This window comes from Schistocerca gregaria, chromosome 8, assembly GCF_023897955.1.
Source record: "Schistocerca gregaria isolate iqSchGreg1 chromosome 8, iqSchGreg1.2, whole genome shotgun sequence".
NCBI classification, from domain to species: Eukaryota; Metazoa; Arthropoda; class Insecta; order Orthoptera; family Acrididae; genus Schistocerca; species Schistocerca gregaria.
In genome coordinates, this window is record NC_064927.1 from 231,117,748 (window position 1) to 231,143,460 (window position 25,713).

Genomic DNA, 25,713 nt, shown 5'->3' on the forward strand with positions numbered 1-25,713 from the left:
AATCTTTCTTTTAATTTTATAGAGCACAAAACAATTATTTTCATTAATTGTTCTAATTTTTAGTAGCTGCATTGAAATAGGGCAACATCTCTAGCATATCCTTTTCTTTTTCACCTGAGAATCTTTTTTCTACTGTTGTTACGGTGAAACAAATTCATTTATTGAATCAGTGGTAATCCGTTTCTTTAAAAACTTTAGGTTCTAAAGTCTTTATGTTCTTTAACCTTTTTTCTTATCTTTACGACATCATGGGCAGTTTCTTTCACTTGAATAAGACTACATTTAGAAACAATTTCTTTGTATTAATATGTGTATCGGCTGACTTTTAAAATAAAAAAGTCCTGACGTTGGAGCATAGTAAGCACAAATGTACTGTAGTGTGTCACGTTATTCATAAGGTTTACAAGTTCCATAGTTAGTTGAGACCCTGACAGTCTTCCAGCATCACACTTTTCATATCATGCGACCATTCTGGCTGATCCGATCGATCCCATACTACATAATTTGTTTTGCACGTTTGCCGTCGTGTTTCAAGACGATAGGGCACCTGTCCACACAGCTGCCATCTGCAGGACTGATTCTGTAAGCCAGAGTGTGCGTTGTCGCATTTCCCCTGGTCACCACAGTCACCATGTCTCGGTATTATTGTGCCTTTGTGGTCTTCTTTGGAGACAATGGTGCATCTGATCGCTGTCTACCTCATCACCTTTATCGGAACTTAAAACTACTTTGAGGGAAGAGTAGTGTACTATGAAATAAAGAGTCCCTTAGAAACAGTACAGGACCGATATTAATCAATTCAGGGAGGACTGGAAGCTATTTCGAATACCAGTGATTTTTCTTACACTGAATCACGTGTGGTAAAGCCTTATGTTTGTGGTGTTTTCATATATGAATGCGCCTTTTTTTAAAAGGCATTGGCTACATCGTGTTTTATAGATATTCATGTATTATGCGGGTAGATCCATCATTTATAATAAGTCTGGTAGATTTTTAATGTGAAATTGGAAATATCATTTTGTTTTAAATGGGCTTAAGTAACCGACATGCGCCCTTTTAAAATTGAGCATTTGGCAATTGCCCATTGAGCGCAAAAATTCAGAGGGTAAAAAGGTGCCAAGCACTTTGTATATTTACCATGAAGGAACCGGTGCAAAATGTGCCAATGAAGTCTGTTCCTCTTTATATTATTATCTGTAGTCTATCCTCGAAAACAGCAATGAGCTTCAAGTGTTTTGTGATAACTAAAAGAGACAGAACAAAAACCAAACGCTCTGTAGAATCTTACTTTCCCTGAGGGATTGTCAAAGTTTCGAACTTATCAGACTGTATTTCCCAGTGAGAGGACCTAGCTTTTAAACCTTCGATCGAGACGTTGGTATCATTTTAAAGCAGCTTCAACAGCATGGCAGCATATTCACAGTTCGTGAAATAACAAGGCACTTTCTACAAAGTAGCACAAAATCTGGAAAACTTATAGTTCCAGAATGTCAGATGTGTCAACATCTGTATGATGAAGGTTCCTGGACAAAACGGTATAAGAAGCCGCCAAAACCTGAAGGAACAAGGACGTAACTTTGCCATCAGCATTCCTTTAAATTTTTATATTAGAGTACCAGAGTTGGACCTGTATCGACGGGTTAAAGAGGCACACATCCTTTATGGCACCTCAGCAAGAACATCTTCCGCCACCAACAAACTTACTCAGCAAGACGAGAGGCAACTAAAGTGCAAAGAATTAATGAGTTAGAAAATATACAGCAGTAAATTCCAAGTGAGGATATGCAATTCTATGAGGAAGCTTTCAAATGGACTACTGACAATAGTACACAATATAACGATGACTGAGGAACAGTTCATTACAACTGAAAAGGCATGGGTTTTATATACCTTTTCCAATATGTCTACTTGTTTCTTTTGGTAGTTTGAAAGTATTATGTCCATTTTCTGCATCTCAGAATCGTTTTTGTAATATAGCAGAATACCAACATTTTGTTTTGTGTCATCTTCCTATGAAACAAATTTTTTTTAAGGGTGGATCTTTTCACATATGTCCATAACATTGTATGTATTTGTATTCATGAAGGAATTAACATATACGCCAATCAAGGGGTACATGAACTACTAGTTCGTATGAGCAGACTTTCTTACAGCCTGGTATTCTTTTTTCAAATTTACTATTGAGTTGGTTTTCTTTACTTATGCCCTATTAAAGAAAGAGCGATTCATATTTGTTCACTACCTGTAGAACCCCACCAGTGATGCAACTCTAAATACACTCACAACTATCACAATGGCGTCACTCTTAAGAAAAGGTGGCAAGAAATAAATTTTGTGTGCCAACAGACCATTGATGTCATTTATACCAGATATCTACTACGAGGGTAATCCCAAAAGAAAGGTCTCCTATTTTTTATAAGTAATTAGACCTGTTTATTTCTACAATGGTTTACATCAGTTTACTGCTTGAACATTTAGCTCTTTTCGACATAAACACCATTCCTGTCGACGCATTTTTGTAGACGTTGTGGCAGTTTCTGTATGCCCATGTCATACCAGCTCGTCGCCATGTTGTTCAGTAAGTGATGAACCTCTTCTTTCACCTCGTCATCAGAGCTGTATCGCTTTCCGACCAAATGTTCTTTTAACTTAGGGATGGGCACCAGGTCAGGAGTATAGGGTGGATGGGTGATTATGTTCCACTGTATCTGTTGCCGAGCGATGTGTGGGCGAGCGTTGTCATGCAGAATGTGTAGGCCCTTGCTCAACATTCCGTTTCTCCGGTTCTGAATTGCCCAGTTGAGTTTTTTCAGAGACTCACAGTACCTGTCAGCGTTAATTGTAGTCCCAGTCGGCATAAAGGCGACCAACAATACCCCTTTCTGAATCCAAAAAACCGTTGTCATGACTTTACCGGCAGACTGGGTTTGTTTGAATTTCTGCGGATTTGGCGAAAAAGGATGCCGCCACTGGCGTGATTGTTGCTTGCTCTCAGGTGTAAAGTGAAATGTCCAGGATTCGTCAGCCATAACAATTGAGTCCAGAGAGTTCTCCTGTTCGGCTGCAAGGCGGTGAAGAAATGCGTGGGAAGCATCAACTCGTTGCCGCATGTGGTCCTCAGTCAGGAGGCGTGGCACCCATCTTGGGCACACCTTCCGTTAAAATTCTGTGAGCAGTGCTTCGGGGAACCTCAGGAACCAACGTGCAGATATCGTCCAGAGTGATCCGCCAATCTTCAAGCATGCCTTGCTCAACCTTCCTCACTGTCTCCTCGTAAATTGACGGTCTCCCGCTCCTTTGTTCGTCGTGAATTTCGGTCCGACCAGCTACAAACTCTCTATACCACTTACGAATATTCTTGACATCCAAGCATGACTCACCATACACTTTCGACAATTGGCGATGCATTACAATCGGCGTAGTGCCCTTTGCGTTCAAAAACCGAATAACTGCGCGCAATTCGCAATTGGCGATAACATCCAACGGGAGCTCCATTGCCAGCGGCTGCCAAGCCAAGACTGAGCGCCTTCATAACAGTGTTACCAACTGACACACAAACAGAGTTATGCACTTAAAGAAAAAGGAGCCTTTACTTTTGGGATTACCCTCGTCGTTTTTGTGAAGCATTAAATTTTTCTTCTGTTGCTGAGTCTCATTATTAATATTTGAACATTGGCGACGAGGTGCCATTTGTGAAATAATTTCGACCCCATTTCTGCACATTGGAGTGAAAGAGTGAAGCCTGAGCAGGTCTAATGATGAAAACAACTTTGATGTTTAACTATCTACTGTAGGTACTTGGTGATAAAAACTCTCAAATGTAAGAATAGAGACGGTAACGTTTTGTAAATGAAAAGGGAAACGTGGATAGCATATTGTCTTCACTGGATGAGGAATTCAAAAAAATTATGATCAGGTGAAATGATTAGACACTGACAGCAGTTTGGGCGCTCGTTGAGGACATACCTGCACGATGGACGTCTTTCCAACAGCGGAGGCACCCAGAAGGACTACCTTGACGAGGTCCACCGAGTCCGGACTCTGCTCGACATCAGGGCTGGCCTGATGGCGGCCGGCGTCCGCAGAGCCTCTCCGTTCCAGGTAGTCCAGGTCAAGGTCTGTAACGTGACATCACAGCCTGCATAATTATATAAACGATACGTTATTACCGGAAACTTGATTTACTTATCCGGTACTTTCAATTAAAGTGATTAATTTTTTCTTACACTTGATACGTGTAACACTTAAACATATACAACTTGTTCCCTAGAACAACTAGCCAAGTTGTTACTACTCTCGAATGATCTGGTTACATCTGCGGACATGACGTTCTACGGTAGTTGAAGTTTGTTTTGTCTGACGAGAATGGATACTTCATTCACATGAGTGGACACAATAGGAGACAAGTATAAGTCTAGAATATCTAGTACTAAATATTGTTCCTCAGATTCCCCAAATCGTAACCCAATTTCCGCGTGTGTGGAGCTACTGCTAAGTGTGAATATAGACCTAGGTGGAGCAGCGGTTAACTTACCGGCCTCGCACGATTAAAAGTTTCCTTCAGGTATCCAGATATGAGTTTTACGTACATTCCTTAAATCGCAGGCAAACAATGGAGTGCTTACTTAGAAAATGACATGAGTTTCATCACCTCCGACCTTTGTTGAATCCGAGCTGGTGCTCTATCACTCATCGTCTCGTTTTCAGTGGGATATACATTGATGACATCTCCACGGGTTATCAGCTGAGCGGTAGTGCCTTCTGCAAACTTTTTAACGAGTATTCTGACCGTTATCTTGTCGCGAAGTTGACGAACAGGAAATTAGTTGAATCGTTGGTACAAGCCACTGTGACTCACTTGATGTCACTAGGTTTCACCTAATCTACCTTTCATTTCTTCCCTTCCTTAAGAAGAACATTTCAGAAAGAAAACTACAATTAGAGACCTGGCAGGACCAGCGGAACCCTTGTAGGAAGCCAGCAGATGTGACTGAGCTGTTCTAAGCGCTTCAGTACAGAACCGAGCTGCCGCTACGGTCGCAGGTTTGAATCCTGCCTCGAGCATGGATGTGTGTGATGTCCTTAGGTTAGTCAGGTTCAAGTGGTTCTAAGTCTAGAGGACTGATGACCTCAGATGTTAAGTCCCATAGCGCTTAGAGCCATTTTGGAACTTGTAGGAAACATAACCACAGTCTGTGTAAGAAACTGGTATCTATTTTGCTTTATAAGAGAGGAACATAATAAAATATCGCTTAGAGTAGACCTACAGTACTCTGCAGAAGATTCATTACGGAGCTAGTGAGGTAAATTTTGTATTTATGAAAGATCATTTCTTTTTTATCTGCTTATTGTAAGATATTAGACAGTACATATGTAATTCTACCCAGTTTCAGATCTGAAGATAATCCTGAGTGATCGAAACATGTCATACAATTAAAAATGTGCTACTAGGACTTAATAATGAATGAGAACTATCTTAAATAGCAATACAGCTGTTAATTATAAAGGGCTGGGTATATCGACTATAGTGATATACGTAATGCTTTTGCGTTTACTAAACGTAGTACCTGTGACGAAATGTGCTCTTCTCTCGAGCTTCTGTATTCTATAAATTGTTTGTGGTACCAGCCTCAGACTGACGAGTAACACTCAAGTGTCAGCAGGACAAAAATCTGTAAATCGTTTTGGCAGCTGCATTTTCCACGATTACTTTTGTGTTGTGGCAATGTAAATCACCCGTATGCATACTTTGCAAGCGGAAAGACTACATTCAGGCATTATAACAAGGCCGTGGACCTACCCCTTGTCATAACTGTATAATCAACACAATAAATAGTCTTTCGACCTATCTGTGCCCAACACGATACATTTGTTTATGTTGAAAGAAACTGCAGATTGCTAACTCCTGCGTTGATCCTCTGCAGGCCTTCGTGCTATTCACTACACATTCACGAACAATGTCAGTACCATGTTTGAAAACTGTTTTCCTCTAAAACTTTTTCAAACTAAACAGAAGTCTATAATAAAACCATGGATCACACAAGGAATAAAGATATCCTGTAAGACAAAAAGGAAACTGTATCTGTCGACCAAGAATAGCTCCAATGCTGATGATTTAGCTAAATACAAGGAATACTGTAAAATATTAAAAAAAGTAATTCAGACATCTAAACAAATGCACTACGAGAAGAAGATAGCAATGTCAGATAACAAAACAAAAACAATATGGGAGATAGTGAAAGAGGAGACTGGTAGAACGAGAAAGGAACAGGACCAAATAGTACTAAGGGTAGATGACACATTAGTAACCGATGGGCATAGTGTGGCAAATCAATTTAACAAGTACTTTATATTCGTTATTGATAGAATGGGATTGTCAAAATCAGTAAATAATGCCCTTGAATATCTGAAACTAGCCTTTACAAATAGCTTCAGGTACATGAATATGTCACTCACTCCACCAAAAGAAATATCTTCCATAATAAAATCTTTAAAAACAAAGCATTCTAGTGGTTACCATGAAATATCAACACAGTTAATTAAGGCATGTTCTTGTGAGTTTAGTAAAATTCTAAGTTACTTGTGTAACCAGTCAATTATAACTGGGACATTTCCTGGCTGGCTAAAATATGCAGATGTTAAGCCTCTATTCAAGAAAGAGGATAAAACGATACAATCACACTACAGACTGATTTCCCTTTTGCCGGCATTCAAAAAATGTTTACAAAAAGTAATGTACAGGCAGCATCTCAACCATCTGACCACAAATAACATATTATCAAGAAGACAGTTTTTATTTCTGAAGGGTTCTGATATCGAAAAGACTATTTACACCTACAGTGAAAATGCACTCAATTAATTAAATAACAAGTTACAAGCAGCAGGTATTTTCTGTGATTTATCAAAGTCATTCGATTGTGTAAACCACAACATCCTTTTCAATAAATTAGAATTCCATGGTGTCACAGGCAGTTCTGCAAAATGGTCCAAGTCATACCTCGCTAACGGGAAACAAAGGGTGTCAATGCAAGGGACTAGTGAACTAAGTCATCAGTCATCATCAGAATGGGAAGTAATGACATGTGGTGTCCCACAATGATCCATCTTAGGGCCATTGCTTTTTCTTGTGTACATTAATGATCTCTCATCAGTTACACTGCCAGAAGCAGAGTTCGTTTTGTTTGCAGATGACACAAGTATTGCAATAAATAGTATGTTGAGCATAGTTCTAGAAAGATCCGCTAATGATATTTTCATGGATATTAATAAATGGTTTAATGCCAACTAACTGACATTAAACTTAGAAAAGACTCACTATATGCAATTTAGAACCTGTAAGAGGTTTCCACCCAGCATATGCATAAGGTATGAAGAAGAGCAGATAGAAGAGGTTGACAATCTTAAATTCATGGGATTAAAACTTGATAATAAATTCAGTTGGGAGGAGCACACCACAGGACTGCAGAAACGCCTTAAAAAATCTGTATTTGCAATTCGAGTGTTAGCAGACATAGGCGACATAAAAATGAAAAAGCTTGCATACTTTGCCTACTTTCATTCCATAATGTCATATGGTATAATATTTTGGGGTAACTCTTCAAGTCAAACAAAAGTTTTCAGAGTCCAGAAGTGTGTAATACGTATTATTTGTGGAGTAAATTCACGGACGTCCTGTAAAAACCTCTTCAAAGAACTGGGTGTACTAACTACTGCCTCTCAGTATATTTACTCCGTAATGAAATTTGTCCTAAATAATATATCTCTTTTTCCAACAAACAGCTCAGTTCATACATACAATACTAGGAACAAAAATGATCAGCACAAATACTTAAAAGCACTTACTTTAGTTCAAAAAGGGGTCCACTACTCAGGAACATTCATCTTCAATAATTTGCCGGCAAACATAAAAAAATAGTTACAAATAAAGATCAGTTTAAAAAGGAGCCTGAAAGACTTACTAGTGGCCATTTCCTTTTACTCCATTCTCGAATTTTTTAATAGAAACAAGTGATGTACTGTATATATTCATACTGTTAGTATTGTTATTTCAGGTTTTTTTTTAAAAAAACAAAGAAGGAAAAAGTGACATGTTCCATGTTCTCGAGGATCTCCTCAACACGGATCTATGGAACGAAAAACTAATCTAATCTAATCTAAACTACACATGTCTGGTGTGGAGACTTTTCTGTGAAACAGGATCAGTTATGAACAGCCCTTTGGAGATTCCGACGTTATCCATTAGGTCATTTATGAATATATTGAGCACTAATGGCCCTATAACATTCCATTACGGCACGACCTAAGATACGTTTACACTTCTCATATAGGAAGCTCATGAGCTAGCTGTCGTTAGGATTCTATAGCCGATACCGCGTTGTCTCCAGTGCCCTGGAGCTTTGTAGACAACACGTTGTCCAGTGTAGACTCATGCTGAAGTCTAGCCCGTGCATGGTAGTGACAACGGCCTTGATGGTGGGGCTCGAGGGTGGTGGTACTGAGCCACCGAAACTAGTCGTGTAACAGAATAAAGACACTCTCAAGACACAGCTATGGTGGTACCTTTTCTCATATAATATTAAAACTTCGTCCATTTACTCTTAAAATTTTCAGTCTCAGAGACGAATTTTTGAAGTTCGCGGCTCCGGTAGTCTGAAATCTGTTTCTAGTCGCACTTACTAAGTAAGTGAACCTTCCTACCATCCTTTGCATTCATATTCTCAGTAGTGCTACAACGTAATTGTGATGTTGGATGATCTGCTGTACGTTGACAGAAATGAAATGGACCTCCATCTTTCTAGCCAGGATATCTAAGATGTTACCGCAACGAGTCTGATCTCTGATCAACTCTTCAAGTTCCTTTTCGGATAAGCCATTGAGAGCAGTTTCACAATGCTCCTTGTCGCTAATTCCAGTCCTAATCTCTAGATTTCTATAGCTAAGGATTTGAGATTGATATTTTAATCATTTGTTTGTTTTTTCACGTTTATTTTGTAGGGAAGTCACTAAAAGCATGGTGGATAAATAATAAAAAGATCCCCATTTCAGCTAAATAGGATAACTGTCAGGATCTGTATAAAGTCTAGAGTCTCTCAATACGCACGCATTGTGACAAAAGCTGTAATAATATTTAATCTCGTTAGAATTCGTGAATTAATTGCAAATGAGTTGAATTTTTACAATGCGTGTATATAGTATTGTTCATGCAGTTTTAAAATACCACCTGCCTAGTTCATCTGAAGAGGCTGACCGTAGAACACGGTAATGGAACATAGAATCGGGGTGCATTGTGTAAAACTGCCGAATTGTTTGCTGTAAGTGTTTTCGTACTGAGCTTAATAATTAACAACTTGATTAACGCCGAAATACTTTTCTATTACTTACAGCTACTTGCAGTGCTTTTCGATTGAAGAGTAAAACCGATAACTCGCTTGAAAGAAGCAGCTTTAATAATGATGAAAAACGTGACTCTGATACATATAAATACCAAAATGTGTATATTTTTTTGTTCTTTCAGAAACAGGCTCCACTTTCATGGCGTATGGCTGATACAGCTACAAAAATGTTATCTTTGTAAATCCTCCGCTATAAAATTCAGATGGAAACTTGACAAGGGACTTCAAACGAATGCTCTGAATAATACATTTCCTTTAATGCAGATTACTTCGATAAAAGTCTTCGTCGGTATTGACAATGATTGTCTCAAACTAGTTCAAGAATGAGAATGAAGCATCTGACTGAAACGCTGAATAAATCAGTGTGCTAAGTAGCGGAGTCTTCGTTGGAAATTTCCTTTGAATAACGCAGACAGCGGTCTGGTTAACAATGAGGTCTATGGAAGAAATATCCGAACCACTCAGTTCAGAAAAGCATTACCTCAGCTATTAGAATGTGTAACTACTATATCACAGTAGAATAAGTTTCATTCAGGAAACAAAATTTTAACAGAATTCTAAGATTTATTTGTCAACGTCCAACTGAAGCTGCGTTGCAGACACTTGCAGAAAATTTCTCAACCATAACAATTACTAAATCTTCAGTTCTAACTAGGTTCTTCAGTACTGAATCCTATTGTTGCCACTATTAATTTGTAGCATTATTATCCTTACCGAGGAAATCGTTATATAAATAATTTTTCTTGAATTCTTGATACATTTCGCTGCAGGGGAACACATTTCACTTTCACAGGGGGTTTCGAATAAACGTCTCCAACACAAAGGCAACCACATTCATCAGCACAGTATCCAACGAAACTTTGTTAAAATTGATCATTATTCTCACACATTCTATTGCACATTTCTTATAAGCAACTGCACATATCAATCGATGTACGTGTGGCTCAAAAGATGTTACACTTAGATGACGTAAGTGGTTGGAGAGATAGTTGAGGTACGGAGTGATGCCATATTTGGAATAGGATCTACAGTTGTGAACTTATAGAAGGCATACGTCTTCCTACATTTATCATAACATAATTATTAAGGAATGGAATATTCTTCGAGGAAGTGATTCTTGAGTTTCTCCCGGCGTATTTGATAATCAAAATATCCACGGGTGTACTGCCGGTCTATAGTGTCCAACGGGCACAATATTTCGGCGATCACACATGTCGCCATCATCAGTACACCAGTGGATATTTTGATTATCAAATACGCCGGGAGAAACTCAAGAATCACATCATACACCTTTACGGGGAGGAGATGTATCGCAGCATGAAGAAATTTGAAAAGTTGCGCCACCGTAGATGTCGTTTGCTAAGTACTCTTGCCTTTCTAAAGAGATGTCGTTCCGAGACTGTTGTTCCAAATTTTGCTAAGGTTATGCATCACATCGATTCTGCAGCAGCTAAGAGAATCAAGAAACGAGCCAGCCTCGCATTGGTACGTGAGAGAGTGCCATTCACCCGCCGGAGACTTGAGTTTATCTCACAGGAATTACTCAAATTACATTTGCAACTGGCTACTAAGTTCACTTCTTTTTCCTGGGATTGGATTGATGGTGTCACCTGGGTGTCAGCTGATTCCGCCCATAAGAAGGCTACGGGACGTCAAACAGCTAAGTCCTCACGTCTCCTTGACAAACCATCTCTGCAGGCTCCGTGCAAGAATGTCATCAATATGAGTGGCATGGAGTTGAGGGATGATGCGGTCTCGGTTTTGCAGAAAGGTCACAACTTATACATAAATAATACGTCTCTTCAAGAGAATACTGCCTTGGCAATCCCAGGCTGATCATTTGTTTTTCCGTCCTATGGCGATCCTTTCCTTGTTAATTAGAGATATCTTTCATCTTTTCTTTACTATGTTCTTCTAAACTGTGTTCCGTATTGTAATAATATTCCTCTTTTCTAAGCTATTTTTTATCCTCAATCTAAATTGACTGCTGTACACGCTGCCCATTAAATTTAGCAGTTTTAACAACACTAACTATGGAAAGCAAGGAGCCTGTAAGAGAAGAGACGTTTTTGAAAGAATTGAAGATAAACAAGTGCTAGTAGCTCGTAATATACGCATTTTATAGCCCACATTTATCAGACCCTTTTCTTGTTTTGTTGGTTATTACCACCAGTCAAAATATTCCACACTTTTTTTAACTCTTTGAACACACATTGCTTATGAATCACCCGTCTCTGTTCGCCTAGTTCATTTTACCTTTTCGAAAGGTTAGTTTCAGGGTATCATTTGCTGCTTCTCTATTGCACGGTCCTCGTGAAGGTGGCATGCCTTTGCCTATCTGGTATCTTGATTGGCCTTATGTAGAGAGAACCTGTAAATTATATTTATCCCTGTAACTCGATGGAATTTGGGAACTTACCCACTTGATATTCTTCCTCTTTCTTAAAAGGCATCTGTTTTTGCATGCTCTGTTTCCTGCAGTAAGTTTGCATGTGATCTCTCCACCTGTTTGAATCGACACTTTGGTCTTTTCCCTGTTGATAGACAATTCATTAATTTGCACTTTTCATTTTTATTGTGTTTCGTAATTTGATCACACTGTTCCTTTAAATACTCCATGATCTGTTTATATGTGCCTTTACATCGTAGCTATTTTCTTAGTGCAGTATTCCCTACTGCTGTTCTTGAAAACATCGCTCTCTGCTTCGTCTATATCTGTCATTGTGTATGTCTCAATGATATAAAATATTCATGGTATAGCCATTGTTTTGTCGATCATAGTTAGTATTTCAGTCCACACCATTTTATTTAGTATTATGTATACCGTCAGATTAATATAACTGACTCTTCAGTAATTCTGGTACGTCTTCTTCGTTTGTAATGGAGATGGTGTTTTGCAAGAAGTTGAGTCGATTCATTCTCTCTATTTTCTGATCGTTCACCCTGTCTTAACCTTTAAAACCCATGACTTTTGTTATTTTTGATTTGGGATTGTTGATTTAGAGCTCTTGGAAGCTGTATTCCATTTATTAATGATTTTTTGAAGGGTGTTCTTAGCGTTAACTGTAACAGGTTGGTCATCAGCAAAGAATATTTCCATTAGTTAATTTTATTGATCAATACTATTGGTGCAGAGCTGTACTTATTTCAGTCATTATTTCCACAAATCACCAAAACACTTACTAAAAGGTACTAGACACAGTGTATCAATGTCGTAACCCTAGATTTTTGGCTACTTTAAAATTCTCTTTTCAGGCAGTGGAAATTAGAGAGTCTTGGTACATCTCTTAGTGCGAGTTGTGGTATGCCTCTGCTGTCTATATGTTAACGTAGTGAAAGGCTTACAAGTGGTCTGTAAACATCAGATCTTTTTCTCTATTAAATTCTACATGGTTTTCAATAATTGAGCCGACAACAATTAGTCTTTTCTCAACAGGACCTATCTTTCATTAACCCCATCTGCCTCTCCAACAAGACATTTTCTAAAATTACTGCAAGTCTTTGTATTACCATATTTACAATTATTTTGCATCCACTGTTGAGAGGAGAAATAGCTTTATAATAGTCAGTGTTTCTCCTCTTCTTCCTTAAATATAGGTGACACTATGGCTGCTTTCAGACTTTTCGGAATTTCGTTGTTCAGCTGTTGTTGCTGGAAGAACGGAGTTCCCATCTCATGAAAGGAGATGGATATTAATTCGGTGTTTATGTCGTCACTTTCTGGTGTCCTGTTCTTTTTTATGTAGCACATCCTGTGATTCTGTACTAACTAGTCAGTTTACACGTACAGGTTATTCTAAGAAATGGAACAAGCAACAAGTGAGACTAATATACCAGGACCCAGTGAGGATTCAAGATCATGCCTTTGGAAGCAATAGTGTTGGATAAAGTTCGTGGGTGCATTAGGCGTTACGACCTTGCTCCGTATGAAGGCACATCCGGCGTTGTCGAACAAGTTCGACTTGGTTGTCCCGGGCGTACTGAGCTCCAAATCTTTGTAAATGGTGTACTCAGCGGTCAACGTTATTGTAACACCGTACTCCTTCCACATGTCGACTTTTCAGGCATGCATTCGACTCTAACTTCATTTGACAGTGCGAGACGAGAACGCACACAGCAGGTTCAAATGGCTCTGAGCACTATGGGACTTAACATCTGAGGTCATCAGTCCCCTAGAACTACTTAAACCTAATTAGCCTAAGGACATCGCACACATTCATGCCCGAGGCAGGATTCGAACCTGCGACCGTAGCGGTAGCGTGCTTGCAGACTGAAGCGCCTAGAACCACTGAGCCACAACGGCCGGTGAACAGAGCAGGTGCAAGAACTATTTGTAAGACAGGCTATTCTGCAAATGCACTGGCCTGCTCATTTCCCCTACATAATTCCCATTTAGCAAGTGCGGGATGAGTTAGGGTGGCGTGTTGCAGCATGTCTACATGCAGTAGTAGTAGTAGTAGTAGTAGTAGTAGTAGTAGTAGTAGCAGCAGCAGCAGCAGCAGCAAAAGCAACAACAACAACTCCAGCAGTTTTCAACCGAGCTGGTCGAGGAACGGAATCCTCCACCATAAGAACTGCTTATCAACCTTATGACCAGCATGGGAGCACATTGCAGAGAATTGTTTGCCGTTTGTGGTGATCACACGCCATTTTAAGAACGACGACAGGCTGTTAGTACTGGTCAAGAGACCGCCACGAATCGCGGTGACTTCAGTGTAATTACTGTACTTCATTGCCAGCGGATGCTGCTTTTGTAGTGAGCGTCGCTAATTCTCTATCAAGGGGCCGAACGTGTCGGGGATTTTCTCAGCTCGAAACTAGGCGTATTTGTGGTATTACTACTTCATCATCATCATCATCATCATCATCATCATCATCATCATCATCATCGAGATGAAAGTCGCCGAAGTGACGTCGAATAGGAACACTTGAGCCAAACTCCCCAGAGGAGTCTCCCGGAGAATAAGCCGCAAGCGTATTTTCTTTGAATAAAACTATCATTTATGTTCGTCTCATTTTGTGTTTCTTTCCATTATGTAACACCGTGTAGCTATTCCTCCTACGAGGGCGTGCTGCAAACTAATACATCAGAATTTCTTATGTAAAAACTCCTAGAGATACTTTAAATAAAAAAAAAACGTTATCAACATCGTACATTTTAGTTTTTCATGTGTACGTATTTGCAGCCCTCTGCCGCTACACGGCTACGAATTGTACTGTGTAACAAGGCGGTGTGTAACGTAGCAGTATCGCTGCGTGAGAAAGAGCGTGCTGTAATCGAGTTTGGAATTGAAAGAGTTAGTCCCCTCATGGATCATCCTTTCTTTCAGAACCACAATTCCAGGTCAGACAGGAGCGCTGCCGCGCTACAACAATCCATTTTTTTACGTAAATTGTCATCGATCATCCTCAATGCAGTGCCGACTCGGCACTATCCGATGTTCAACGTTTCCAAATACCTCTCCTCGCCATGGAGGCTATGCTGAGAAATAAATATGTAGTCACGAAGGATAAGGATGCAGAATTATAAGCTTTGTTTTATTTGAAGTTTACAAGCAAAAATTTCGGAGCTATTGCTTTTCAGCACGCCCTCATATATACATAGTCCAAGTCTTACTGAGTTATGTTACTTAACATTGATACATCGTACTTTCTTCCTTAAGTTTAGCGCACCAGTGTATCTACAATATTGAACGATTGTCACGGTTCATAGTCCACGATTGATATTCCTCCTTTTGAGCTGCCTATCTCAAGTTCCAGCGGAAACTCAAATCTTATGTTAAATGTCCGACAGAATACGACTAATAATGTAGTTGGGAACTGGGTACATGTTTGGATATAAGATAACTCGATATGTGCACGTACGCAGAGTACATTAATCCGGTATTTGAAAATGATAGCACTAAGTGACATGCAACAAAGTTACACACAATTTCAAACATTCACGAAACACTTCTTTCTCGCTTACATTTGCATCAAAATAATGAAAGGGAAACATTTCGTCCATTAGTACATTTTTGCTGTTTATGCAATGTTTGGATATAACATAACTCGATATGTGCACGTACGCAGAGTACATTAATCCGGTATTTGAAAATGAGAGCACTTAGTGACATGCAACAAAGTTACACACAATTTCAAACATTCACGAAACACTTCTTTCTCGCTTACATTTGCATCAAAATAACGAAAGGGAAACATTTCGTCGATTAGTACATTTTTGCTGTTTATGCAATAAAACAGGAGCAATCAGAATGTCGTTTTAATTTGTTACTTTACTACTAACTGTACTCTAAACACATTTTGCCAACAGTACATCCATACACCAGTGAATGTATCTGCAATTTTATATAGTTGTTCGGGACGCAGATCAGGAAACATGGCGTCATAAACATTGATACGCGTGAAAAACTGGCTTTTGCTTAAAATGGAGCGCGTATTACCGAGATTATACTCATCCAGAGTTTGATACTCGCCGGCTTCCACCAAACTTTAAAAATTCTTGCAAAACTTCTGTAAACCTTTTTCTCGCTGACATGCTTAAAGGGAGACGGAAGGCAAGTGGGCTTCAAAAATTCGATTTTCAGATTTTAGTATATTTTAAATGTATGGTCTTTCCTGCGTGAAACAGTTTTTGTATTATATAAATACGACCATTTTTTGATGAGATACGATGGTTTTCCTGACGCTGTGTGCAATATGGGAACGGTGACAGCAAGGATTATGACAGCGTATGTGCAGTGCAACCCTATGGTCCTAATGTCATAATTTCTAAATTAGAGTGCATTGGGCATGTCCAGAAAAGAATGGGGGCCAGGTTGAGAGGACTATTGAAAGAAAATTCCAAAATAGTATTGGAAGATAGTAAGAAGATAGGTGGTAAAGGTCGCCTGACAAATGTTGAAATTGATAGATAGCAGAATTATTATGGCTTGGCCATAATAAGAAACGTAGGGATTTTAGAAATAATGAAAAAAGCTGTATGGGCTATCTTTTCCCATAAGCTCTCCACAAATGAAATTCCAGTGCACCGTCTTTGCCCAAATGATCCTTACACTTGGCGGAAGTACATGAGAAGTACCAGATATGACCACAAACATTCTTTACCTACATCAGTAATGAATGAAATTAAACCCATATTTAGAGACCTTTGTAAAAATACCTCGTTGAAGAAATGTTTTCATAGGAAAACCATAAATTTAACTCAATTTGTGAATTCTGTAATTTGGAACCGGTTACCGAAAATTGTATTTCTTTAACTTATAACCCTCAAAGTTGGTGTTTATGATAGTAATTTATGCATCAATGATGGTGTGTTCAGAAAACTGAATGTTTTGGAATTATTCGTAATAAAATCTGGTGGAAATACTGCATAATCAATGGTGCAAATAAATGAAAAAAGAACACGCAAAGCTGATGTTGCTAATTTAAAATTCTCAAAAGAAGCCAGATCAGTATGATTCAAATGATTCTCAGTGTGGTGCAGGAAAATATTAGTGGTAAGTAATTCTTACCAATAACTGTAATAGAGTTGAAATATTAAACTTTAAATGGATTTTAAAAAAAACTAAATTTCTTTTACTTTCAATTACCATTATTTTATTAACTAATGGAGTTAGAAAAATGAAATTTGGTCAATTTGTACAGCAGATGAAAATATGTTATTCTAAGTAAATTGAGTACCACCAAACCCCCAGAAACCGTTTTATAATAATTAACGTACAACAAAAGTCAAATTTTACTAGTGAAAGTATAAAAAAATTTCTTCAAAACCATAACAGGTATTATGTTCATTTTACTTGTAAATTGAGGCATATAATGCAGTAAAAATTTCATTGTTTTATCATTTATAGTTCTTTTGAGAAGTGTACCTCTTCAAAGGGTAAAATAGCACTGGCAGAATGGGGAAAAAATTGCCTTCCGTCTCCCCTTAACGCCAAAGTACTTCACAGGCAAACTCAACTGAAAAGTAATCAGAAGTATGAAGCTGTCTCAAAAATTGCCTTTGATTCCTTAAAGAATCATGTGTTTAACTAGTTCATTATCCAAAATGTGTGACTATTTCTGGGCTTGAACAGTTTCAGCATTAGCTGCTCTTTCAGGTTTGCAAACATCACAATAAAACAACATATATTTTTCCTGGCAACTATTTTAGCACACCAAGTGTGAAGAAGTACACTACTGTTGAGGAACTTAAATATTTGCTCCTACCGGTCAGTTTAGTTGCTTCGGCGGAATCAGCACTTGTCACTTTCGGTTTTGTCAGTTTCAGTTTCCTTGAAACATATGTTTTTTTTAGATTCTTTGTTATGGAGAACTATCAGTGACCTTCACAACCGGTGGTGTTTCTCTGTTTCTTACCCTTTTTTGTAGAGTTGGCACCTGGGTGACTTATTGGGGCCTACTTACACTTCCCTACAAAAGTGTTATTTTGTATTTGAAATTAGGGACTGAGGAGTGAGCTATTTCCATTTATTTGTCTTTATTTATCAGACAGTTGTTGAGTTGCCTGTTCACTCATTTCTTCTTCCTGGTTTCTTGTTTCTAACAATTGGAAGGATTTAGTGCCCTCGAAATCTGAATGCCGAAAAGGGCTTGGATTCCATAGCCAGATTCTTGTTATGGAGAAACCATTGATAGCATATAGTACGGTTACAGCCCTGTCATGTGATTTGCCTGACAGCTGATGAATCCTTGACTGATTACCACTCTGTGAGAATTTGTGCTCAGACGCAAATGTAGTATCTAGTGGCTGAAGCCTATGAGTCGTACGTGGAGACATGCAAAGCGTGATTACACCATTATATCTAGCTAACGCTTTTGCAGGTAAGACACATATTAGTACCATTAATCTATCGAATCAACTGTTAAACATGTATGTTGTTGTTGGGGTCTTCAGTCCTGAGACTGGTTTGATGCAGCTCTCCATTCTACTCTATCCTGTGCAAGCTTCTTCATCTCCCAGTACCTACTGCACCCTACATCCTACTGAATCTGCTTAATGTATTCATCTCTTGGTCTCCCTCTACGATTTTTCCCCTCCACGCTGCCTTCCAATACTAAACTTGTGATCCCTGATGCCTCAGAACATGTGCTACCAACCGATCCCTTCTTCTAGTCAAGTTGTGCCACAAACTTCTCTTCTCCCCAATCCTATTCAATACTTCCTCATTAGTTATGTGATCTAGCCCATCTAATCTTCAGCATTCACTGTAGCACCACATTTCGAAAGTTTCTATTCTCTTCTTGTTCAAACTGTTTATCGTCCAAGTTTACTTCTGACAGTTATACACTCCATGCAAATACTTTCAGAAACAACTTCCTGACACTTAAATCTATACTCCATGTTAGCAAATTTCTCTTCTTCAGAAATGCTTTCCTCGCCATTACCAGTCTACATTTTGTATCCTCTCTACTTCTACCATCATCAGTTAATTTGGTCCCCAAATAGCAAACTCCTTTATTACTTTAAGTGTCTCATTTCCTAATCTAATTCCCTAAGCATCAACTGACTTAATTCGACTACATTCCATTATCCTCGTTTTGATTTTGTTGATTTTCATCTTATATCCTCCTTTCAAGACACTATCCATTCCATTCAACTGCTCTTCCAAGTCCTTTGCTGTCTCTGACAGAATTACAATGTAATCGGCGAACCTCAAAGTTTTTATTTCTTCTCCATGGATTTTAATACATACTCCGAATTTTTTCTTTTGTTTCCTTCACTGCTTGCTCAATATAGAGATTGAATAACATCGGGGAAAGGCTACAACCCTGTCTCACTCGCTTCCCAACCACTGCTTCCCTTTCATGCCCCTCGACTCTTATAACTGCCATCTGGTGTCTGTAGAAATTGTAACTAGCCTTTCGCTCCCAGTATTTTACCCCTCCCACCTTCAGAATTTGAAAGAGAGAATTCCAGTCAACATTGTCAAAAGCTTTCTCTAAGTCTACAAATGCTAGAAACGTAGGTTTGCCTTTCCTTGATCTAGCTCCTCAGATAAGTCGTAGGGTCAGTATTGCCTCACGTGTTCCGACATTTCTACGGAATCCAAACTGATCCACCCCAAGGTCAGCTTCTACTAGTTTTTCCATTCGTCTGGAAAGAATTCGCCTTAGTATTTTGCAGACGTGACTTATTAAACTGATAGTTCAGTAATTGTCGCATCTGTCTACACCTGCTATCTTTGTGATTGGAATTATTATATTCTTCCTGAAGTCTAAGGGTATTTCGCCTGTCTCATACATCTTGCTCAACAGACGGTACAGTTTTGTCAGGACTGGCTCTCCCAAGGCTGTCATTAGTTATAATGGAAAGTTGTCTACTACCGGAGCTTTGTTTCGCCTCAGGTCTTACAGAGCTCTGTCAAACTCTTCAGGCAGTATCATATCTCCCATTTCATCTTCATCTACATCCTCTTCCATTTCCATAATATAGTCATCAAGTATTTCGCCCTTGTACAGACCCTCTATATACTCCCTCCAACTTTCTGCTTTCCCTTCTTTGCTTATTACTGGGTTTCCATCTGAGCTCTTGATATTCATACAAGTGGTTCATTTTCCTCCAAAGGTCTCTTTAATTTTCCTGTAAGCAGAATCTATCTTACCCCCAGTGAGATAAGCCTCTACATCCTTCCATTTGTCCTCTAGCCATCCCTGCTTAGCCATTTTGCACTTCCTGTCGATCTCATTTTTGAGACGTTTGTATTCCTTTTTGCCTGCTTCATTTACTGCATTTTTATATTCTCCTTTCATCAATTAAATTCAATATTTCTTCTGTTACCCAAGGATTTCTATTAGCCCTCGTCTTTTTACCTACTTTATCCTCTGCTGCCTTCACTACTTCATCCCTCAAAGCTACCCATTCTTCTTCTACTGTATTTCTTTCCCCTATTCCTGTCAATTGTCCCCTTATGCTCTCCCTGAAACTGTGTATAACCTCTGGTTCCTTCAGTTTATCCAGGTCCCATCTTCTTAATTTCTCACATTTTTGCAGTTTCTTCAGCTTTAATCTACAGGTCATAGCCAATAGATTGTGGTCCGAGTCCACATCTGCCCCTGGAAATGTCTTACAATTTAAAACCTGGTTCCTAAATCTCTGTCTTACCATTATATAATCTAACTGAAACCTCCAGAATGAGATTTTCACTCTGCAGCGGAGTGTGCGCTGATATAAAACTTCCTAGCAGATTAAAACTGTGTGCCAGACCGAGTCGGGCACACAGCTTTAATCTGCCAGGAAGTTTCATATCTGAAACCTGTTACTATCTCCAGACTTCTTCCATGTATATAATCTTTTTTTTATGATTCTTGAACCAAGTGTCAGCTATGATTATGTTGTGCTCTGTGTAAAATTCTACCAGGCGGCTTACTCTTTCGTTTCGTACCCCCAATCCATATTCACCTACTACGTTTCCTTCTCTCCCTTTTCCTACTGACGAATTCCAGTCACCAGTGACTATTAAATTTTCTCCTCTCTTCAGTATCTGAATAATTTCTTTTATTTCATTACACATTTCTTCAATTTCTTCGTCATCTGCAGAGGTAGTAAGCATTCCCACTATATGTAACTTTAACCTATCCATTTCCCTTTTCAAATTTTCTAACCTACCTGCCCGATTAAGGGACCTGAGATTCGACGCTCCGATCCGTAGAACACCAGTTTTCTTTCTCCTGATAACGACATCCTCTTGAGTAGATTCCGCCCGGAGATCCGAATGGGGGACTATTTTACCTCCGGAATGTTTTACCTAAGAGGACGTCATTATCATTTAACCATACAGTATAATTGCATGCCCTCGGGAAAAATTACGGCCGTAGTTTCCCCTTGCTTTCAGCCTTTCGCAGTATCAACACAGCAAGGCTGTTTTGGTTAGTGTTACAAGGCCAGATCAATCAATCATCCAGACTGTTGCCCCTGCAACTACTGAAAAGGCTGCTCCCCCTCTTCAGGAACCACACGTTTGTCTGGCCTCTCAACAGATACCCCTCCGTTGTGGTTGCACCTACGGTACGGCCATCTGTATCGCTGAGCCACGCAACCCTCCCCACCAACGGCAAGGTCCATGGTTCATGGGGAACATATATAATGAAGATTATTTAAAAATGCACCAATAGAATATATAGGGAAAGGGATGGTATAATTTACAAAAGGACGACGTACATTTTAAAACAAACCTTTTCTCCACAGACGCTAGAGTCATTTTTAATTCTACCTTATATTAGCACTGAACAAGTATAATTATGTCCCATATAAATTATGAATAGACTGTACGTAACTGTAAGAGCACATATGCTTAGCTTAACGAACAAATACTTTCCTCGCCAACACACAAAAAATTTGAAGTCTCACTCACCAAAATTATCAACGATCTGTCGAACTGGTCACGTACAACAGTTAGATACAACCTAATATACATGTGAAATATTTTCAAATTTTTAAACTATTACACAGTCCTCTAAAAAAAACTAGTAACTGTATTTCCTGTTTCTTACATAATAATATAATAACGGTTTCGTTGTTATTTAATACCATTCTCATGTTTGCATCTATAAAAATATAATAAGAATAAGAAAATATAATAATGGTAAAAAATAAGGCAATTAAACCTCGTAGAGCTAATTTAACATTGGGTCGTTAAAGATAGACGGCCTCTAAGAGTTCGGATAGCGTTCGAATTCTCAGATCCATTTAGATCAGTTGGTTGCAAAATGAAACATTCAAGATCCAATGGGTAGCAGAGGCAGATAGTGTACATGAGCACTGAGAGCCGTGGGTACGGATCTAAAAGCCTGGGCACCACACCAGGGCGTAAGATGTGAACGCCCCCACTCCTTCCTAGCCCTCAGGGACAAGAAAAAAACTTTAGTGTTGTCAGACCTTTTCCTTGAAGAAAATAATTCAAATGTCGGTATTAAGCTCGTTTCTAACGGGGTCGGAATTGGATCTGTTTTATGGCTGCTTTCAAGTAGCCATTTGCCTACCAAAGTACAAAAAATATCCCCAGATCTAGACCACCCTCTACATGCCGTAGGAGTTCCGTTGCTTAAAAAGGAGTTCATATAGGACCCTGGATAGAAAAATATAAAGGCACAACATATGACCAGAAAAATTGGAAGGTTGAAACAGGATCATGTCTGAAGTTAAGTGACTTGCTTGATGGCTTGGCCTTCATATCTCAAGCATAGTCACGTCTCTATCATGTGGCTTTTGAGGCCATCTGTCGATTTTTCATCCCTGGTGAGTCGTCATATTTTTCTATGCAAATACAGGTCCATTCCGTGTAGTTTCCTCGCTGGGTTTTATTTGAATTCAAGATCTTATCCGCCAGGGCTAGTCTACACTATATGCACCTGCTACCGACTGGAAATTCGGTGTTCCACTTTTAGCCATCAAGTTCAAGCGGTTCTGACAGTTCGAGCGCATTACGAACCTTGGGAGAGCGTGCAGCTTTAATAACCCAGTACTAAATAGGTTATGTATTTGCTCCGCAATCTCTCTGGTTTAGCTGCCTTCCTTTTCACCACTGAATACCTGGTAATTCTCATTACGTTTTTCGTAGATTATACACCCATGGATACGGTCAAATCATCGCGAATCCGTCCGTGTATGATCCTGTAATAAATGAACTATTAACAGCTAATTCCTCTACCACAAGTTTTCAGGAGACTTTAATAGTACATTTTTTTTAAATTTTAAACATGTTTCTATTATCCATCTGAGGTGTAAATGCCCAAACCATAATATCATATGTTCTAAAGCACATTTAGCCCAACATTTAGCATCTACATCTACTTCCACACACCGGAACCCACCGTATGGTGGGTGGCGGAGAGAGTTGCCATGCATATGGTCTGCCTGATCTGTTACAAGTACAATTTGAAAGATGGTACGATTTATAAGACTTTACCAAAGAGCCGGTGACGATATGTCAGCGGACAAGAACAGATTAAATTTTGACTACTAGAGGGCAAGGTGTGCATTACAGCAGATGGTAGGTGACCCAATTATGAAGAGTCAAACTGCTATGCTTGAGTGTTCGTTAGCACCCTCTTTAGTAGTTGGCATTTCAAGTTCTGAAGGCTTCGCTACTCACCGAGCAGGGGCGGCACGCGCCGGTCGGTCGCATCCCGCTCCTCCTGGAGGCGGCTGCTGCTGCCGCTAGCGGGGGCGGAGGCGGGGGCGGCGTCTCCCGCCGCCTCCAGCTCACCTCACCGGCGCCGCGCCGAGCCATCCGGCGTTTTCAGCGATGTTTCCTCTGGAGGTGGTACCCAGCCGTTTGGCTTCACCTGTAAAATAATGAAGGGCTGCTTATTTCACACATACAAAAACTGACTTTTGTCGGACGTCCGAATTTCGTCTCTTCGGAACAGTCTTGCTGCACGGGAAACTGCCTTTCTTCAAGATGCAAATGATGCATCATTCCTAACACCTCATATTGTCCTCCACTGCCTGAATTTTACCATAACTGAGGTTTCCGTAAATGTCATCTAGCTCAGCTTTGCGTTCCAAGATGGATGGCAGCAACTATTTTTTACAACCAGATCTACACTTCCATGGATTACGAAAACACTGCTAAGAAAGCGACATTTCCGCCATTAGTGTCAACTTATACTACGTCTGACGAATGGTCCAACCAATCTGCAACAGCGGAACAATCAATACTCGGGACGTCCAATAAGTAATGCAATTAATTTTCTATATTGGCCAGTTTTGGTTCAAAATAATGTGGTATTTGTAGCGACACATCACGAAATATTCCGCTTCAGCCGCTATAGTACCACGAAGTTTCGACAGCTGAAGGCCCCATACGTAGCCTTAAAAATGTCATCGTGACAAAGTTGCTTTCAAAATAGAAAGCTGTCTGATTTTCTTATTCCGGGAAACCAGGAGATTGTGGATATGCATAGGTTGTTGCAGAATACCTACGGAGATTTGGCAGTGAACAAAAGCAAGGGGAGTCGTTGGCTGAGGCGTCTGTCATCATCGTCAGAAGGTCGCGCAAACCTGTCCGATCCCTCACGTGCCGGCCGGTAGCCGCACACAGCTGTTGCTTCAGCAACGCTGGAACGTGCCTGCACCCTCATTCTTCTTCAGCATGACAACGCATGGCCTCATGTAGGTCCGCGGAGCATGGAGGAGCTCACAAAACTTCATTCGAGGATTCGTCGTCGTCATCCCTATAATCCAGATATCGCACCTTCCGACCACCCATCTATTTGGCACAGTGACGAATGCACTCCGCAGAAAGCAGTACGTGGATGAGGAGGAGATTGCTGATCAAGCACGACGTTAGCTCAGACGTCGCCTACTAAAGCAATGCCCTGCTAGCATGCAGGCCCTCCACAGAGGTGGCTGAAAAAGAAAACCAACCTATTTTCAGAAAAAAGTATGTGTTACCTTACTTACTGAACGCCCCTTGTACAACTGACCACATCATACCAGACTGCCCGACTTACGAGACCGTCATGAAACAAGGTAGGCAGCAGGTTCAGGACACTCCAACCGACAACGCACTGCATCATCGGGCAAAATTTGGTTTGTGACTGACGGGAATCAAACTGAAGAGAATCCATCGCTAACTGCCACATTTAATTTTTGAGAATGTTCAGCCCACTTTGCAGCTTACCTGCCAACTCCATTATACACAGCACCGTCTATTCACTTGTCCACAGCATGGAAGCACACTACGAGGCATTAAGTATACAGACGAGACGTTCCGAATGCCTGGTGTACAGTTTGCCAGGAAGTTGCCACTCCTCAAGCAGATGAAAATTTTTGATAAACGTATCTTGTCAGCTGCGTTTGCTAACTTTGGTAATATACAAGCCGTGAGAGGGATGCAGCAATTAGTGCGTTGGACGCAACCGTTCCCCGTTTAATCCAGTTTTAGATTTGCGCTTAAGTCGTCCTAATCTGTAATTATACGAAGGCGTGATGAAAAGTAGTGCCTCCGATTTTTTAACACGAAAGCTCTTAAATGTTTTTTTAATAAAACGATCTTTGTTAACATTCTGCATCTTCATTCTTCGTGTCTGCATGTTTACAGCTCTCAGCTGCTAGAGATTTCCGAATTGCAACGTGTAACATGGCGGTAGCGGGATGAACAGGAATTAGTCAGGTGAATACAGGGTTATATACACGAAATCAAATAAGGGTAATGCAGGAGTAGGTTCAATAATGAATAAAACAATTGCAACGCAGATAAACTACTACGAACAGCATAGTGAACGTATTATTGTAGACAAGATAGGAAGAAGTCCACGCCTACCACAGCAGTACAAGTTTATATGCCAACTAGCTCCGCACGTCGGACTAAAT

At 39.8% G+C, this 25,713-nt stretch overlaps 1 protein-coding gene across 1 annotated transcript in view; it reads right to left on the reverse strand.

The window, feature by feature from the left end:
- The window catches only part of LOC126284800 (ras-like protein family member 10B), a gene marked incomplete at its 5' end in the record, with an annotated part of 86,599 nt that extends 62,996 nt beyond the window's left edge, over positions 1-23,603 (reverse strand). Inside the window, 2 exons of the mRNA XM_049983962.1 lie at positions 3,967-4,118; positions 23,489-23,603. Coding sequence (XP_049839919.1) covers positions 3,967-4,118; positions 23,489-23,603 — 267 coding nt within the window. The remainder of the gene's footprint in view (positions 1-3,966; positions 4,119-23,488) is intronic.
- Positions 23,604-25,713: the final 2,110 nt, after the last annotated feature.